This window comes from Tiliqua scincoides, chromosome 1, assembly GCF_035046505.1.
Source record: "Tiliqua scincoides isolate rTilSci1 chromosome 1, rTilSci1.hap2, whole genome shotgun sequence".
Classification (NCBI taxonomy): domain Eukaryota; kingdom Metazoa; phylum Chordata; class Lepidosauria; order Squamata; family Scincidae; genus Tiliqua; species Tiliqua scincoides.
Window position 1 is genome coordinate 125302374 of NC_089821.1, and position 20108 is coordinate 125322481.

Below are 20108 nucleotides of genomic sequence, written 5' to 3' on the forward strand. Positions count from 1 at the left end.
ATGGAAGTTTTCATAACATGCACAGTTATTCTGAGTAATTCTAACATACTCATGATTTCATAGCACCATGCTACTCAGTCAGATCCATAAAATATTCTGAAAGCTATCAAGACAAAAATACTTTTTAAGTTCTAGACTACAATTCATAGAAGTACGTGAAATGACAAAATGATTTTGAAAGGGCCCTTCCTCTTGTGGCTTAATTTGGGGCAAATATATACAGGAAGCACTTGTACCATGTGCTCAATAGAAATTTCACTATTTGGGCATGTCCTACTGCAAATATTGCTGATATATCCCCCATTTTAGTTACCAATTTGCTCTGTTCGTTGAAATGTTTGCTTGGAAAAGAAATAGCAGTTTTGTCAGTTTGCATCCATCATTTTCTACTTGAGCCACTGGTACCAGGAAATCTTCACCGGGGGGGGGGGGAACAAAAAATAGAGAAACTTCATACACACCTATGAAGAATGTTCATGACTTTCCAGTCAGTACCAACTCCACTTTTTGTCCTAGCATTTTGTGCAATGGTGGAAATGGCTGAATGAATAGCTGCTCCATCACCACGCTGAAGTGCTGCACTGCCAACCACAACCATTGGTTTCTTAGCCTGGTTCAGGACCTATGGGAAGAAATTGAAGAGGCAAGAGAGTGGGAAAATCACCCTACTACTTGGATATTGGATCAAGAGCCCATTTTCAAATAAAACGTTTTAAAAGCAGTTTGCAATTCCACATCCTTGTATATACATGAGGTTCTGTTATAAACATCTGACCCAGGATGTCAACCCATCTGGTCGCTGTTCTGCTGCCACTAGTCCCTAGCTTACCAGAGAGCCACTCTCTGCATGGCTATGAGAGCAGGGATGCATGCCTTGCAGGTTCTCAGCCCCCAATCTGGCTCACTCTCTGGCAACCTGACCCTCCACCAGAACTTAAACAGGAATGAAACAGAGTCAATGCAGCCTCTCAAACAAAACTGGGTTTATATAACAAGGTCAGCTCTGACAGTAGTATTTCTCCCAATTAGCTCAATAGTGCAGTCCAGCAGTAATACAGCTTAGCCATGTAGGTCTTCCCAACCTGAACAGCTAGAAGCTTGCTCTTATGCACCTTTTGGGGCTCCTTAGATGGTCATTTGGAAGAGAATTTTAAACCAACTGCTCTTTGGCTTAAATGGTTTTGGAGAGAAACTTGTGGCTTGAATTCTGACTGCAGAAAAGGGAACACTTTGTTTTCTGCTGATGACAATACAACAGACTTTGACATCTATCTTTTTTAGCTACCACAAAATTTAGGGTTTTCAATATTGCATTCATCTCTGTGAAAGGAGGAGGAGAACACTGCTTTGCTGAACACAACAATGCTGCTTTACAAAAAGGAAGTAACTTTCAACTTAGGCACACTAAGCAATATTCTATGCCTGTCTCTTTAGAAGTAGCCCCAAAGAGTGGAAGTAAAAGGGACTCACTCCCAAATAAACAAGTATAGGATTGCAGCCCAATTTGATCAGTGGGCATTTCAGCATTATTACTATAAAGACAGTCTCCATCCTAAACCAGTGCTAATTCAGTGCAGACCTAGATCAGCCAACCTTGAGATATGAACAGTGCACTGGATACATTCATAAGCATATCTAGTATGACTTAATATCCTGTACTTGTGTACTGAATATCACCCCTTTACCATCCACTCTCACAAGGAACTGACTTTGTGCCATAGTCCCAAGACCAGCAGAATTCTTTTTAAAAGTACCTTGCTGAATGGGTGTTTTTCTGAAGCAATGTCCAGGAGTAGTTGTGGAGAATCTCCCAGATGATCATAGGTGTAAGTCAAGTCAACCTGGCTTCCCACAAGAGCTACTTTTAGCTCATTGTGTAACCAACTGGAAAATAGAGCAAATGGAAGACACCATTAAGACACAACCTTTTATCACGTGCAGACGAACATGTCTGAATGACAAATATATATTATCCTGCGAGAGTTCCTTATGAAGAAGTCACTTAATGTGATAGGGGTTCTGCACATGATGAAAGGCAGGATACCCTAATTTTTAAGGCAAAGGACGCCACTAAACTGATAGCAGCTACTAAAAACTAGGTTTAACTGTTCAGATTTTCAAGGGTAGCTTAACACAGAACACAATTAGTAACAATTCATTGTAACCAGTTGATCAATTTATAGTGCATTGGCTCAATTATGGGCAGGGGGAGGGTGGAGAGCGGACAGAATGGGGGGAGGGAGAGGCCTCCTCTGCCAAATCCTATCTTCCCTCCCAGGCTCGAAAGCCTGACACAGGGTTTCTCAAATCTGCGCCAGCAAAATAGCTGGCGCAGGCTCAAGACCCACTGAGCAGGCTGGGGCTTTACGTGGGCTAAGGGGACAAATGTCCCATTATTTCGATAAGATTCCAGCCTGCTCAATTCCAGCACAAAATGCAGTGGTGGACATATGGCATTGATGCTCCTGTGCTGGATAGGACTGGATCATAAAATCTATTAATAGCTACAAGGCAATGATGTCCACCGATATTAAGTTGACTTCAATACTATCATGTTAAAAACTAGGGTAGAGCCTTCAAAATATCTATATAAGCAATATCTCAATGCAAATCTCTAGAATGTGGTTTTAAGTTAGCAAACCACCAACCTTTTACGAATTCTGGCATTGAACAGTGGTGCCTCAAACCGTGGATTAGTGCCGACCAGAAGCAGGACATCAGCCTCTTCCACACCTGCAATCGTGGTATTAAGCAAGTAGTTTGATCGCACGTCTGTTCTGTAACAAGATGCACAAAACAGTCAGCAAAAAATTGGAGAGAGGTGACATTCCCATGGGAAGGACTCAAATAGCTTTATCAAGAATAATTTTTCCATGTTTAACACAAAATATTCAATACAAAGCATTAGATCCAAACAATTTTCTTGGATTGTAAATCCCTTAGCTAAAATGGCATTTTTACTACTCTATAGGCATTTTCACTGTGCTCTACAGAAATGGCACTAAACTTTCATATCATATACTGTAGTTTTCACAACAGGATGGGAAAATAAAAGTAGCACCATACTTTGTGTAGTACAGTTTTTAGAAGCCTATAACTCAGGGGTGTCCAAACTTTTTAGCAAGAGGCTCACATCATCTCTCAGACACTGTATTGGGGACCAAGAAAAAAATTGACATTTCAAATTTGAATAAATTTACATAAATGAATATATTAGAGATGGAACTTATATGAATGAATGAAGGTCTTGCAATAGCTCAAGGTTTATAAAAGGCCTTGCACAAAGCAAGGCCAGCCTTTCCTTTGCTGCTGCTTCTGCATCACAGATGTGAAACAGCAAGCAGAGGAGGGAGCCTTCACCCCACAGTTCATGCAAGAGGTCGAACAGTTGGCCGCCACGCTGAAAGCAGTTGCGTCAGGCCAGTGCAGGATCCAGAAAGTCTCCAGAGGACCCAAGGCTCATTGGAGACTGGGGGCTCCCTGCAGGCCGGATTGGGAGTCCTCAAGGGCTGCAAGTGGCCCCAGGGCTGGGGTTTGGGCACCCTACTATAATTGAAAAACTCTATCCTAGTAACCTACATCTGTCTCCAACAAGCCTACGTGCATTTCTCTACTATGCAAAAGCTTGTAGTCCTGCCACTGTGTATCAACTCAACATTTTCTTTGTATCAGCCCCTAATAAAACAGCTCTATTTGTATTATCTCACCCAGCTCCTGCAGTAGGGAAAACCTCTTCAGTGCACAAGTTGTCCGAGTTTACTCTATTCAACAAATCTTTGAGCGCTACTAGTGCTTCTGCATCAACCAATCCTCCTGCAATTGCAGCTATCTCATTACCTTGGACGCCTTGAAGCTACAAAGAAGAAATACAAATAAAATGCCTACCTGGAGTCCAAGAAAACAGAAAAAGGGTAGCATCCTGACTAGCATTTCTGTCATCAGAACGTGATGAACTGAAGGAGTGTTCCACTTGTGCAAAAACCCCTTGCAGAACACTCCTTCCAGTCACAGGGAGCTTCCAAAAATGGATGCTATCCATTGTAAACTCAAGGTGCTTTAATCACAGAACTGTGATGCAATGATTATTCTGTAAAACAAACAGAACCATTGTGAAATGTAGAAGATGGCACTGGGGAGGCTTATCTTCATGGTCCACAACACAGAGGACATTCTTGTGACTATTCTTTAGAAGTGCAAAATATGTGCAATAAGACTAGCCAATGATAAATGAAAAGAAGCACTTAATTTCAAAACTCTCTCCCCAATATTGTAAGAGCCATTAGTAAGGTCTGATCCTATTTGTGATGTCACAGAATTCAGAAGTAGTTTTGGTTTTTCTACTACTTTGCTTTGCTCAATAGTGCATTATCAGAATTACATGTTCTTACCACTCCAGCAACACGAATCAAGGCATCTTCCCAAGATGCATAACAGAACAGCCCTTCTTCATTTTTGACCATTGGCTCAACAAGACGTTGACGTTTCAGGCCATCATAAGCAAATCTGGAAAGTTGAATTCAAGTCAATGATAAAAGCAGCTACTGAAGATCATTCTGCTATATTCACCTGACACCAGCATACTTCGTTACCTTAGAACTACCAGTATATCACTTTCTCAGAAACAGGTACCCTATTAAAACGCAAGTATTTTGTCTTTTATTGTGACACAAAAATGCTTACAGAGTTTCATTCACAACCAGGACTCGTCAAGAGGAGGTAGTGCCAAAAAGAGTATCACTCCATTAAGATAGAAGGCATTTCTTAGGTCCCAATTCTATCTAACTTGGGAGCACCAATGCAGCTTCAGTGTAGCTCTGAGGTAAAGGAACAGATGTTCCATTATCTTGAGGAGTCCTCTGTTACTGCCGTACTACCACAGAATGCCGTGCACACCCCATCGGCATGGTTGCATCACCACTGGAAAACTGAATAGGATTGGGCTCTTAGTTTTGTAACCTTTTCAGACATGCACACACACAAGGCACAACTGCACTGAACAACACACAGCTAAAGTTCCACCAATTTCAAGATGAGACAACAGCACATCTCTTTCTCTGGATTGTTAAGGATATTTATAAACACCACTTTTCTACAAAAAAGTTTAACAAGTGGTTTACAAAACAAGAAAAAATTATGCCCTCTAAACCTTGAGAATAAGAAATGAATTAAAATTGCTTGTCTCTAACAATTTATGCACAGTGACAGAAAACCACAAATAGTTCTTGAGCAGCCTCTAAATCCCCAAGCATGGAACTGAAATAAGACAAGCCTTAAAACTGGTATATTTTTATGCAATTTATCAAAATTCCCTTCAAATAAGGTTGCACTGTGCACATGCATACCTTGTTTTATCAGATATCCATTCCTCATTAATATCTTCATGCAGCCTGGGCAAAATCCTCATCACTTCACCAGTTCTAGTGCTCACCACAATGTTACTCCCTACTGCATCAAGAACATCAATGGATTCGGTCTTTCTAAAGAAAAAACAAAGCCAACAATTATAGGTAGAAATAGGGGAAGATTAATACCTGCACATTAGATCTCCTCCACTGAAACTCCTAAGCACTTCCATGTGTTCAACTACACTGTTGAAACAGTACAGTAATACTGTAATATAGTATTATGCACAATTGAGAATTAAGTTCCCATGATAAGCTATAAACCAGGGGTCTCCAAACCCCGGCCGGGGGCCAGATGCGGCCCACAGCAAGCCTCTTTCTGGCCCGCAGCCAACCTCTTGTCCCCTGAAAGCCTCTGGCCTATTCAACTGAACATGACCAGAACTGTGCTCTGATTGTGTGTGGAGGGTGTTCTGAGGGCCAAAGAGATTGAATGAACGAGCCCATTTATTCACTCATCTATGTTCCATCTCTAATTTTTTTAAATTTAAATTTTTTTTCCAGCCCTCCACACCACGCCAGATATTTGATGCAGCCCTCTGGCCAAAAAGTTTGGAGACCCCTGATATAAACCAACAGTCAGCACCTAGCAGCACTGAACCTAAACTCATCCTGTAGAGGTCTGTTAGCAGTTTCATTATGACAACTTTTCCCTCCCACCACCACTACTGCAGGTGCAGCATCCCAGGCAGCCATACTGGTATAATCAAATATGCACTTTACACTTGTGGAATTGACTCAGTTGGGTATCGTAGTAATATCAATGTCATCATGTACTGCATGATCCTAAAGACAATGAGAAGGCTTGCCAAACATGCTTACCCTGAGCAAATTCTCTGAATTTAGCAGAATTTCCTCATCCCTGGCCTAGGAAACACTACCAAAGCATATATTCTCAAGCTGTACCCCCTTTTAAAAAATTAGCATGTTTTGGTTAGGATTCTTGGGATTCTCCCCAAAAGTTTGCTACAAATGCAATTCAAAAGTTAAGAAAACCTGTATAAATTTGAATTCATTCTTTTCTTTGGCTTATAGAAAATAGCATAACAAGATTTACATTTAAAACACCACATCAGATACCAGTAAGAATACATGCCTTGTCTCCCAGGGTCGAGCAGTAAAAGCATATGGTTTGGAAGTAAGGGCACCAACTGGACAGATATCAATCACATTGCCGGATAACTCAGACATGAACATTTTTTCAATATAAGTGCCAACTTGCATCTCATTTCCTCTTCCTGTGGTCCCGAGATCATCAACCCCTGCAATCTCATTTGCAAACCTGTGTTTTTTTTAAAAAAAAGCATAACACATAACAGAACAGTCAACCCAAACATTCAGTGCTTCCAGAAAGGACACAAAAGGACACAAAACTACTGCTACCTTGTTTAAAAACCTTGTTAAAAGACCTTTAACTCATGAAAAAAACAACAAGCATATCTCCAAGCAAAAATGGTACAACACAACTGAAATAAAATGATTCAATTGTCATACTGCTGCACCTTGATTCCATGTTCTTTCTTGGGCCTACCCAATTTTGGGACTCCTGAGTGGACTCCTCCATATCTTCTTGTTGACACTTCTCAAGAGAACTGAGTACTATTACTGAGTTCAACTCATAGAAGAATTGATCAAAAAACAAATGCAAATAGCATGCAGATGAATTTGATTTTCACTGTGAACTGCTTTGTGAACCTTTTTCTGAAAAGCAGTATTCTGAATAAATATTCTTAGTTCTCTAGTCACAACACAAAGATGCATTTTATTATTTTTTGGTGAACAAAGTAGATACCTGATGCATCGAGTGCATTGTATGCACCGAGTCATGATAGTTTTCACTAATGGGCCAATGTTCTTATCTTCCACTGCACGCTTTCCTTCTAAGAATCTGCTTCTGTCACTGCCAAACATCATTGACTGGTCCTAAGATAATTGACCCAAAATAAATGAACATATTTGTATGTTATTTTATTTTTAAAACTTTATATGCCACCTTTTTGCTCTACATCAGGAGTGTCCAAACATTCTGGCAGAAGAGCCACATCATCTCTCTGACACTGTCAGGGGCCAGGAAAAAAAATTTATTTACATTTCAAATTTGAATAAATTTACACAAATGAATTTATTAGAGATGGAGCTTATATGAATGAATGAAGGTTTTGCAGTAGCTCAAGGCCTGTAAAGGGCCTTGCACAAAGCAAGGCTGACCTTTCCTTCGCTGCCACTGCTGCATCACAGATATGAAACAGCAAGCAGTGGAGGGAACCCTCGTCCCACAGCTCACACAAGCGGTCAAACGGTTGCCCTGACACTGAGAGCAGTTGTGTCGGGTCAGCATGGGCTCCAGCAAGTCTCCGGAGGGCCAGAGGGTCATTGGAGACTGGGGGCTCCCCACGGGCCAGATTGGAAGCCCCCCCGAGGGCCGCAAGTGGCCTCAGGGCTGGGGTTTGGGCACCCCTGCTCTATATCAAAAGAACCCAAGGAGGTTCACATCATTAAAAATATAAGTCAAGAAAATATTTAAATAGCAGTCACCCAACAGATATGTAACATTTATACAGCACTCTAAATGTGCAAAGTGCTGATATCTATTATTATACTCGTAAAACATGTAAGAAAAGGGAGGGAGCGGTTAGCCTAAGGCTATCTGTTGAGTTCATGACAAAGGCAAACTGGGATGTACAGCTCATATAGCAGGATCCATCCAGAATTATTTGTCTCAGGGCGCAATCCTAACCCCTTATGTCAGTGCTTTCCAGCACTGACATAAGGGCAATGCAGCTCTGAGGTAAGGGAACAAACATTCCCTTACTTTGTGGAGGCCTCTGTGAGTGACACCCAGCTGCAGGATGCAGCACATGTCCCACTGGCACCGATATGCCAGTGCTGAAAGCACTGACATAAGAGGCTAGAACTGCGCTCTCAGTCACATATTGAAAAACAAAGTTGCATTCAAAATAGTATTTTAAAAAATTATAGAAGTTATACCTGCAGGTCACACTCCCCTCCCTGATCACAGATTGGACAGTCCAATGGATGGTTTGCCAACAGGAACTCCATTACACCTTCTCTGTTGGGAATCAGTAAATAAAGAGAAAAATGCTTTATTCACCATCATGAAAACAGCCCTTTATATTAGTGAGATACCTCAAACCTACAAGAGTAAAATGGGCGGCATTCACAGTGAAGGTGTTTTAATGGTTGCTGTATTCTGGAATGTTGCCCAGCTGCTAGCTGAAATAAGAATATCATTCTATGTGCTTTTGATTTCTCCTAACAACTGAAAAATACAAGACAGCGTAGGATTCTTGTTTAGACGATAAATATTTACATATAGCCCATCTTACGTTACTTTCTACAACAAAGTGCACATTCCTTCAAAATAAAGCTTGCCAACAGGCAGCCTCTCGTCTGCTCCACTGGACTGCAATATGCAACATGAAGACTCCTGCCTGTCTAAGAGGCAGATGCAGATAGGAAGACTTACGCTGTTTAATCATAGTTTTGAAGAGACACGTCCACCAGAAAAACAGGCCTCAATACTAAATTATCACTAAAATTATAGATAGTTAAATTATTCTTCCCTTTTAGAAAAAGAGTCATAAATTACCTTTTTTAAAAAAATGCAAACAATTTGCTTAAATAACCCAACCATCAGTCCATTGTTCTAATGCCAAAAGACCAAGCCAATAATCCTATGTACACTTAATAGGGAGTAAAGCCCAATGAAACCTACATCTAAGTAAAAATATTCAGATTGCAGTCTTATAATGCAAGTTTTTCTGGAAGTAAGTCCCATTAAACACAATGGGATTTACTTCAGAGCACACAATCAGATGCAGCCTACCTTGCTTTCCTAGACTTCTCAGAATTTGTCAGAATATTCCAGCCCTTCATCACAGGCATGGCACAAGCAGCTACTGGCTACAAACAGATTAGAAAGAGACCACAATATTAACGAAAGCGGTTTCTTTTAAAGAGAATTTATATAAAATGTTTTATAGATGGCATCAGACCCCAGATAAAATAGCAAAAATGTACCCAGGTTTATCACATAAATGTTGGAAATGTAACCAGACTGAGGGTATTTTTTATCGTATGTGGTGGACCTGTGAAAATGCCAAGATATACTGGAAAAAGATACAAAAAATGTTTCAAGAGATACTTAATATTGTAATACCATTCAAACTGGAAATATTTCTCCTGAATATAGTGTCAGAAATTAAAGATTTGCAAAAGAAATATCTTATTGTACAGATACAGTGGCTAGAATATTGTATGCACGATTATGGAAATCTACAGATATTCCCAATAGAGAAAAATTAATAGATAAGATTTATGAAATTGCAGAAATGGATGTATTAACAGAAAGAATGAAAGATAAAGATTTAGATAAAGTAGGAAAATTCAGGTGGTGGGCATGGTGATCTACCATCACTCCGCCCCCACTGGTTTTTTGTCTGTACCTTTTGATATGACAAAGATGGAACACATTCTGCATGAAATTACGCATTGATTGATATAGCGTGATGGTATTATTCTTCCATATTATGATTTTAGTGATTTTGGTCACTAGGGGTGTCACACCCCCCCCCCCGGGTGTCACTAACACCTTATTGTAGCAGTTCTCAAACTTTTAGCACTGGGACCCACTTTTTAGAATGACAATCTGTCAAAGAACCACCAGAAGTGATATCATGGTGGAAGTGACATCATCAGGCAAATTAAAATAAATCAGCATAAATAATTAAAGTAAAACAAATAAGCAGAAGCCAGCCCTGTTCCATCAAGTGAATTTCCACTGTGACCTGCCTGCAATAACACCCGCTCCCTAAATCAATAAGGTTTTCAGCCCTACCCAGTGCCCAGTTCAATTTAAGAACTTCTGTTCAAACCAGATCACTATCAGGATCCACCTGGCTTTGCAGGTCTCAAAAAAAAGTTCACCTTATCAGCTGAAACTTCTGTTTTGATCCTTTTTAATGGGGGGGATGCTGCCTTCTGGAGCACTTGTTTAGCTCCAGGTGCATATGATCAGGACCATTCTGGTAGCCTTGCACTCTCCTTCACCTAATCTTCCACACCAGCCAAGGCACGTTTTCTTACACATGAGTAAACGTGACCATGAGGCTTAGTTTTGCTTTCCATAGAGCTCAATACATTCATCTGCTTGGAGGGAGGGACTTCCTTCTCAGGTGTTTTTTGGGGCTGCATTCATTGGATCAGGACCACTCTGGTGTCATTGGATTCCTCTCAGCCTGTGCTTTCCGACGGACTAAGGCACGTTCACCTACTCATGAGTAAATGCACAATACGTCTCACTTTCACTTTCCATAGGGATCCATGCATTTTTGTTCTCCAGTTTTTTGGCCATAATGTTTGATAGAAAGGAGATATTTCACTCTGGTTTTTTGCATTGCATTCCGCTCGAAATTCCGCATCCAACAGTATATAATATGATGGAGTTACTCCTAACTATCGCAATTTAAGTGCGTCACCCCCAGTGCATGTCACACACCCCTATGCGCATCACCCACTGCGGCCTGCACTCCTTAGTGATGCCACTGGGACTGTACTTTCTCAGCGAAAACCACCATCTGAGGTGCTACCAATACAACAACTAGATCTTTAGGATAAACTCAGCTACAGAGCTTTTCCAGAAATATTAAAATGCATATAAATCACTATTTGCAAAAAAATATACATATATAAAATAAATAACCTTGGGGGCTTTTTCTATCTCCACAAGACACATCCTACAATTCCCAGCCACTGACAGTCTGTCATGATAGCAAAAGCGAGGGATCTGCATTCCAACCTTTTCACAGGCCTAAAGAAGAAAAACATGAATTTAGAAAAATAAGGCATACATTAGAAATTTCTTTAGGGTACTTCTATACAAATGTGACACAGTCTTACTTTATAAAGTTTCACAAAGAGTTTGTATTATTTTCCTCTGAAAATGCTTAAATGCTTCAGAAAATGCTTCTGACATAGGTTTCCAACATTAGAACTACAACATTAGAACATCTTTAATACAGGAAGAAGAAGAAAGGAAAGCACCAATATGATATGACAAAATGTAACAGCAAGTATTTGAAAACTAAACAGTAAAGTGACATATTATAGGTTTTTACAAGACATACTGATTGGCCCAGAAGTAAAAACAGAACTTTCCAGATCAGTGCCATTTACAGGATTCTGGAAATTAGGATTTGCAAGAATAGAAAGGAAGATAAATAACTTGCACTTAATGAAGCAGAGCTTTTCTAAACTGTGCTTTCTGTTAAACTAAATTAGTTTCCTGGTCCCACACCTCCGCAGGGTACATGATGATGCTATGAAACGTAAGAGGTTAATTCAGTACTCTGGAGGCTCAGGCCAATGAACTCCTGGATTGAGAACTGGTTGGAGGCCAGAAAGCAGAGAGTGGGTGTCAATGGGCAATTTTCACAGTGGAGAGAGGTGAAAAGCGGTGTGCTCCAAGGATCTGTCCTGGGACCGGTGCTTTTCAACCTCTTCACAAATGACCTGGAGACAGGGTTGAGCAGTGAGGTGGCTAAGTTTGCAGACGACACCAAACTTTTCCGAGTGGTGAAGACCAGAAGTAATTGTGAGGAGCTCCAGAAAGATCTCTCCAGACTGGCAGAATGGGCAGCAAATTGGCAGATGAGCTTCAATGTCAGTAAGTGTAAAGTCATGCACATTGGGGCAAAAAAATCAAAATTTTAGATATAGGCTGATGGGTTCTGAGCTGTCTGTGACAGATCAGGAGAGAGATCTTGGGGTGGTGGTGGAAAGGTTGATGAAAGTGTCGACCCAATGTGCGGCGGCAGTGAAGAAGGCCAATTCTATGCTTGGGATCATTAGGAAGGGTATTGAGAACAAAACGGCTAATATAATGCTGTTGTACAAATCTATGGTAAGGCCACACCTGGAGTATTGTGTCCAGTTCTCATCGCCACATCTCAAAAAAGACATAGTGGAAATGGAAAAGGTGCAAAAGAGAGCGACTAAGATGATTACGGGGCTGGGGCACCTTCCTTATGAGGAAAGGCTACGGCGTTTGGGCCTCTTCAGCCTAGAAAAGAGACGCCTGAGGGGGGACATGATTGAGACATACAAAATTATGCAGGGGATGGACAGAGTGGATAGGGAGATGCTCTTTACACTCCCACATAATACCAGAACCAGGGGACATCCACTAAAATTGAGTGTTGGGCGGGTTAGGACAAAAGAAAATATTTCTTTACTCAGCGTGTGGTCGGTCTGTGGAACTCCTTGCCACAGGATGTGGTGCTGGCGTCTAGCCTAGGCGCCTTTAAAAGGGGATTGGACAAATTTCTGGAGGAAAAATCCATTACGGGTTACAAGCCATGATGTGTATGCGCAACCTCCTGATTTTAGAAATGGGTTATGTCAGAATGCCAGATGCAAGGGAGGGCACCAGGATGAGGTCTCTTGTTATCTGGTGTGCTCCCTGGGGCATTTGGTGGGTCGCTGTGAGATACAGGAAGCTGGACTAGATGGGCCTATGGCCTGATCCAGTGGGGCTGTTCTTATGTTCTTATGGTTCACTCTAGCACTGTCATGCCAAGTGAACAAACACTGACTGAGCAGAAATGGTAAAATACAGCATTATATAGTTTTCAGAAAATTTTAAATTACAGTTGGGCATTAAACTCCTTCTGATTTAATTCTCTACTCTAATTCAGAGACTAGTCTATAATCATGTTGTTTTGAAAGTCCTAGATATCGCTGCAAATGTCCCCTCTTTCCCTGCAGACTGACAATGGTACAAGTACTGCAAATGCAGTATTCTGACTCATCGGTTCGGAAAGGGGGATGTAGAAGTGACAATCCTAACACTCCTGACAGTAACAACTCAATCCATACACAAAACTAAAAATGTAGTCACAGCACTGACTTAACGGATTACCTAACAAAAAAATTACATATGCAGAAAACTTTCCTCTCACACACATTCCTAACGAAGAATGGAACTACATATAAGCTGCAACACTTGTGTCTTATTGATTACATAAAAACACTTAGAAAATACAAAATAAGTTAATACAAGTCTTAGGAGGAAGTAGAAAAAGATATAGATTCATGAGTCATTGTACCTGAAGCACTGTGGTTCCTGGAGGTACCATGACAGGCTGCCCATCTACAAAAACCTCTATGAGGTTGCTGGCTGCTGTTGCTGTTGCACGCACTGAAAGAAAACCAGAATAAAATACAGATATAACACTATATTGCTCAAAATCATATTACAGATTTTGGATTCAGTGGCACTGTTGACAAAGCGAACAGAAAGCCCAGCTCATATTGTCAAAAAATGAAAATGTTGTCTGAAGTCAAGTTGTCATCGCAATGCTGAAAAATACCACAGTGACAGAAGTAGATAGAGACCTTGATAAAATAAGTGTATTATTTAATATTTAATTCATATTTGTAAGCTAAGCTTATATGAGAAACAAAAAACTGACAGAACTCAGCCTGAAACAGCATACTTCCAGCATGTTTTAAAATGAGGCTTATTCTCTCAGAACTTTACACGTGTGTCTTAATTTACCTGTTGCCTTTAAAAAGGAATCTCTGCTTGGTGTTGATTATTTCGTGATTTCATTCTTTTATAAGCTACTTTAAATAGCAATATTTAACACAAAAAATACAGACTGAGAAACGGTTTTTAGGAGATAGATGTTTTACTCAGTTTTTCCCTCTTTCCACTTGAAATACAATCAAGGAAGACTTCAAACACAGTCCAAAGAGGAATCAGAAAAGTCAGGCCCCAAAATGTTTACTAATAAGAGCCATATATGAAATGTTTAAGGACAGTCTACCCTCAGTTCCAAATTCTGACACAACAACCAAGTTCTTTGTGTTGTCATTTTCAATATTCAGAGTCTGCAACCACCCATGGAAGTCACACAGCTCTGATGATCAGCCTCAAGATCCAGATCCAGCCAGATCAGCCAGATCCAATTCTGCTCCCTCAAACAACTCTATTCTTGCAAATAACTTGCCCCTTGCTATCCTTTAGAAGTGTATCCCAGAACCTCTGTGAATTACCACCTTTCTCCCCGTTTCCTCTAAATGCACCTCTTCTGTGAAGCCTTTAACACAGTCCCTACACATAAATCAAGTCTAAGTTTAAGTAACTGAATAAATGCATATTCTTCCTTTGTCTGCCACCTTTCCTCTCCCCTTCCTCAGTTTCCCATGCTTAATTTTAGATTGCAAGCCCTTTGAGACAGGGGCCTGTCCTCTGTAAAGCACCCTACATATAAGCAATGCAATATTCATACATACTACTACTAAGCTGTTAATTTTTGCATTGCTTTTCAATCTTACTGTTTGCGGTCCGGGGGGGGGGAACGGGGGGGACGAGATCCTTCATGCCATATTTGCTTTAAATATAGTAAATAAAATAACACACTTGTGAATTAGTGACTTGCTAATAAAAGTTATCACAAAATACACAAATGGGGTGCAGGAAAAAGAGGTAGGGTATCACCACACAAAAGTTCTAACTAGAAAAGCATCTTACCACATCCATTATTAGTCTGAGTGATGCCAGATAAGGCCTTTCGGACAGCAGGGAGTCGGAACATGATGCTGCAAAGAAATGTTAAAATTAAGCTCTAAGATGAGGTTCAAGTGATAGTTCTCTATCAAAATGGCAGGAACAGAAGATCAATTCAAATTCAAAATACTTAAGGCTAAGCATATAAAACACTTGTAATATCAAAGCAAACATTGTCACACATCCACAAAGACATGCTTTATTTAATGTTTATTCTTAGGCAACTGCTTTACCTTATGACAAAAGTTCCATTTTATTTTATAAGAGCTGTTCAACACATAATACAAGGACTCTGCACTGAGTACAGTGAAAACACACACTAGAACACTGAAGCAAAAGGAGACACTGTGAACCTGGAATTCAAGATGTATGGCCTACCAACTCTGTATGTGCATCCAACCAATAAGTATACACATTACTTTTTACCCTGCTTCATAGCATAACGAGCTACCATGATAATCAAGCGCAAATGTACTATATTCATACATGCACCTCAATTTGCAGCTAGACTTCCACATCATTAGTATGCCATTATGTGAAAACCAGAAGCACCACATATATACAACTCTCTTAAAGTCTTTCAGACTGAAGAATGAGCAGGGCATCAAGTAAGCAATGTCTGAAAGGGAAACCACCACAAGTATTGCAACACACCACCTTAACTACAGATATGAAGGCCCATTCTAAAAGTGACTCTTGTACTATGTACTGTCCAATATGTCAGATGATTCATCTGCTTATCTCCATCTGGGAGTACAGAAGTTTTCAAGCTAGATCAGGGTGTCAAACATAAAGCCTGTGGGCCACATACGGCCTGTGTGAGCTCTTTATGCCATAATGATTGGGCTCTCCCAGTATCACCATCAGTTGTTCTTAGCTGCAGCAATACATCAGCAGAAGTGGCACTGCTGAAAGGGTAGCGCTGGGAGAGCCCAATTATCATGCAGGCCACCCTCTCAGCAGCACCATGTCTGCTAAGGTGAAAGCAGTTCAAATGTTAACTGACTGGGCTCTCCCAGCACCAATTATGCCGAGGTGCTGGAAGGGAAAGACAGAAGGAGGCCTCAGAAGACAAGGAACAATGTAAGGTAAGAGGCAAATCAAGAAGTGTGAGAACGGGAGGAGAAGCTGCAAAGGTGCTGGGAGAGCCCAATTATCATGCAGGCCACCCTTTCAGTAGCACCACTTCTGCCGAGGCATCACTGCTGAAGGAGCAATGGGCTGAGTGATAAATGGGCTCTCCTAGCACCAACCTTTTAGCAGTGCTGCTTCTGACAAGGTGTCACTTTGCAGAGCACCTCTCAGGTGCTAAGTAATACCTCAACAGAAGTAGTGCTGCTAAAAAAAGACAGCTCACAAGATAATTGGGCTCTCCCATATCTTGAAGTAAGTGGCCCAAGGTCACCCAGGGAGCTTAGTGGCTGAGGGGGGATTTGAACCTGGATCTTCCAGGTTTAAATCCACCTCCCAAACCACTACACCACCTGGGCTTGGTTCCAAACAACACAGTCCTGGAACGAGCTGGAATCCCTAGCATGTATGCACTGCTGAAACAGAGACGCCTGCGTTGGCTTGGTCATGTCGTGAGAATGGATGATGGCCGGATCCCAAAGGATCTCCTCTATGGAGAACTCGTGCAAGGAAAGCACCCTACAGGTAGACCACAGCTGCGATACAAGGACATCTGCAAGAGGGATCTGAAGGCCTTAGGAGTGGACCTCAACAAGTGGGAAACCCTGGCCTCTGAGCGGCCCGCTTGGAGGCAGGCTGTGCAGCATGGCCTTTCCCAGTTTGAAGAGACACTTGGCCAACAGTCTGAGGCAAAGAGGCAAAGAAGGAAGGCCCATAGCCAGGGAGACAGACCAGGGACACACTACACTTGCTCCCAGTGTGGAAGGGATTGTCACTCCCGAATCGGCCTTTTCAGCCACACTAGACGCTGTGCCAGAACCACCATCCAGATCGCGATACCATAGTCTTCCGAGACTGAAGGTTGCCAACAACTGATATCTTGAAGATATAATGACTTGCATTTTTTCCTCTTCTGTTATATACAACTAATGAGTTCCTAACCAATCTGATGATTTTCCCACCCTAGCATGCAGCCATGCCAAAAGGGGCTGCGCTGCATGCTATGGGGGGGCAGGGCTAATCAGGAGGCTTGGAGAGGTAAGAGAAAATATTTTCCCTTATCTCCCTGTAAGCCTCCTATCACCAGTGGGTCTCCTTGGACCTGTGCCAGCTCTTTAGCATGGCAGCTCACTCCAGAGGGGATAGAATTCAGCCCAAATCACCCATGCAACCCAACAGGCTCAAATGTACCTAATTTCCATATGCAGATAGGAAGATCAAAAGTTTTAATACCACAGCAACATCTCAGTTACACTGTATATGCACCAGATTCAGATTCAAGCAACCATCTCCACATTTCCATTCAGCCAGTGCAGAAACCTTCTTTCTGTCAGCAATCCATTAATTACTAAAGCAGAAGTTCTAGGATTGAGCTATTGAAGTGACAAAAGCAGACAAGGTCCCCACATACCCTTACTTTTGGAGAAGAGGGAATTTCAGTACACTGCTTGTCTTCACTACCTTTGTTTGCAATTTTTACCAAATACAAAAAAAACCTCTCACAAAAACAATTAGAAAACATTAAAAACAATCAGAAGTTTGAAACAATCCAGTGCAAAGATGCACTTTTGTCATGCAGTAGTGAGAGAAGTTGCACCTGTTGAACAGTCCTACAAACTTTTTGAAAGGGTCAGGACCTCTCTGGCACCCAATTATACTAGCACATATTTAAAAAATCAGTGTATTAGGAAAAAATTTAAATGCTGCAATCTGGATATACTTTTATTAGGTGCAGCCAAATAACTGCAAAATCTTAAGCAATCATGTGAGTTCATCAAGCTAAGTGGGAAGGGGGCTTGCAAGGCATGGTGTGGCTACCAAAGTTGCAGTTTGTAACAGTCCTAGTGAATTTGGCCTCTGGACCAGTTCCATCAGCCTTACTCATAAACACTTGTAGACAGCAGCAGATGCTGGGGGGGGGGGGAGAGGGAGCAAAGCACTGCATGGTTTGAGCATTGTGTCCCACTGCATTCATCTATGGAGGGCATCACCTGCTGCCATCCTCACTGGACAAAAGAGCAAGCTTACACAAGCACAAATCTAACTTTCAAAAGTGTCAACAGCCAAAAACTAGCAGAAGAACTTTTCAATTGCCAGGACAATCTGTTGCTGGGTAAGGATACTTCAACTGCAGAGGGAAATTACTGTTTATCAACAATTCTGATTCTATACCATCCAGGCTGTACCTGGCCCTGTAGAGCAGGAGTCTCCAAACTTTCCAGTACAAGGGCCATATTGTATATTTTACACATTTTTATGGGTTGAAAAAATCAGTTTTATGAAGGAATGAAATCTGAATGAATAAATAAGTTTTACTTGGATCTTTTTTGAAATCAACATGATACGATTCAGAACAAACAAGAAATGAGACAATTACTAAGAAATAATGAGAAACGTTTCTTAAATTGAGAAATGTTATAATGAGTAAAAATGTTTTAAAAAACGCAAATTGCTATGGGTTAGAGATCACCATTTCTCCAACTATGGTTTGTTACCCACTAGGTAGACTGTGAGCCAATTTCAGGTGGCCCATCAATTTCAATATTTTATTTTTAGTGATTTTACTATTTTTAAAAATTTTACTATTTTTATTGATAAATAGTAAATTATCAATATTTTACTTGATGCCAACATGGTATGTGACTGCATTTGGGGAGATCTGTACTTTTAACAGGCTGCAATGTATATGCTTTTAACAATGATAGTGAGTGGGGCTTGTGCCTGGGTAAGCAATAACAAACGAAAGCAATCTTATACAAATGCATGCATGCATGCAAGTGATCTAGCACGGGGTGGGCAAACCCCAGCCTGCTGGCCTTTTGCAGCCTTTGTGGACACCAAATCTGGCCCACAGGGAGCCCTCAGTCTCCAGTGCGCCTCTGGCCTGCAGGAGCCTGCACTGGTCTGCAACCGCCAGTTGTGACTGCCAGACACAGGCTCCAGGCCAAGTTAGAGCAATGCCTTTTAGAGTCTCCATGTGTTTTCTGCTTTTCCCTGGCCATTATTTTAATGCTCCCCCCACATTGCCTCTGAACAATTTATGTCCCCATGTGTTTCTGGCTTGGTCTGTATGTTTTCACTGTGCAAGAGGTGTGTGGCAAACAGTTCATAGTTCTCATGAGGTTCTACATGCCTATTATAGTTCTCATGTGTGTTATAAGTAAGCTCAGTAAAAGTCATTCATTTATGTAAGTTCCACCTCTGATGTATTAATTTATGCAAATTTATCAATCATGCAAGTTCCGCCTCTAATGTACTAATTTATGCAAATTTGCAGTGCAGCTTAATTGCCTGCATTAACTGAACTAGCCCTGTCAGTGGGTGCTATGGCCCTCCTGCCAAATGCCTGCCCCCCCCCCCCCAGCAGCAGGTGCCAGTCACTATGCCCAAGGTGCCCCCAGGCTCCCTGCTGCTCACAGCCAGGGAGGACTGAAGCATTTGGAGGGGGGGCTGCGCCTCCCCCCCTTCAACAACAGTCCTGAACGGACAGGCCCTGGACACCCCCCCCCAAGAGGCTGGGGAGCGACCCAGGGCTGCCCGACCCGAGTCAAGGGCGTCAGGCAGGGGAGCAGCGCCAGCCCCTCACCAGCCCCCCCAGGGAGTCACAGGCGCTCATACCACCACCACCCCCACCGACCCCCCCTCCTGGTCCGTATCACCTTCACCCCGGCTGGGGGGCGTCCACCCTCAAGGACCGCAAACACACACACGCCTCCTCGGGAACGCCGTTTCTCCTTGGCAATAATATGGCCACCGCTTCGGCAATTTCCGTCAGCCCTTCGGCAACCTTCGCCTCCCTGACGGAGAAAGCGGGCAGCCCGCCGCCACCTATGAAGTCAGTTCCTGCCCGCAAGGAACTATGCCACGTGTCCCGCCTCCTCCTATGACATGCCTCGTTGGGGTATGGGCGCGTCACTTCCGCCAGTTGCACCTCGTTTGGGGGGGTATGAGCGCGTCAGTTGAGGTTCCAGCGTTCAGAGGTG

The 20108-nt window shown here is 42.0% G+C and overlaps 1 protein-coding gene across 1 annotated transcript in view; it reads right to left on the minus strand.

The window, feature by feature from the left end:
- Window positions 1–19963, minus strand: part of NDUFS1 (NADH:ubiquinone oxidoreductase core subunit S1) — a 32031-nt gene extending 12068 nt beyond the window's left edge. The window contains exons 1-14 of the mRNA XM_066623617.1: window positions 19785–19963; window positions 14959–15026; window positions 13529–13620; window positions 11125–11232; window positions 9250–9326; window positions 8391–8472; window positions 7195–7325; window positions 6499–6684; window positions 5343–5477; window positions 4389–4503; window positions 3708–3853; window positions 2649–2777; window positions 1755–1884; window positions 462–622 (exon numbers count right to left, since the gene is read on the minus strand). Of these exons, the coding sequence (XP_066479714.1) occupies window positions 462–622; window positions 1755–1884; window positions 2649–2777; window positions 3708–3853; window positions 4389–4503; window positions 5343–5477; window positions 6499–6684; window positions 7195–7325; window positions 8391–8472; window positions 9250–9326; window positions 11125–11232; window positions 13529–13620; window positions 14959–15022 (1556 nt within the window). The 5' untranslated portion in view covers window positions 15023–15026; window positions 19785–19963. The remainder of the gene's footprint in view (window positions 1–461; window positions 623–1754; window positions 1885–2648; window positions 2778–3707; window positions 3854–4388; window positions 4504–5342; window positions 5478–6498; window positions 6685–7194; window positions 7326–8390; window positions 8473–9249; window positions 9327–11124; window positions 11233–13528; window positions 13621–14958; window positions 15027–19784) is intronic.
- Window positions 19964–20108: the final 145 nt, after the last annotated feature.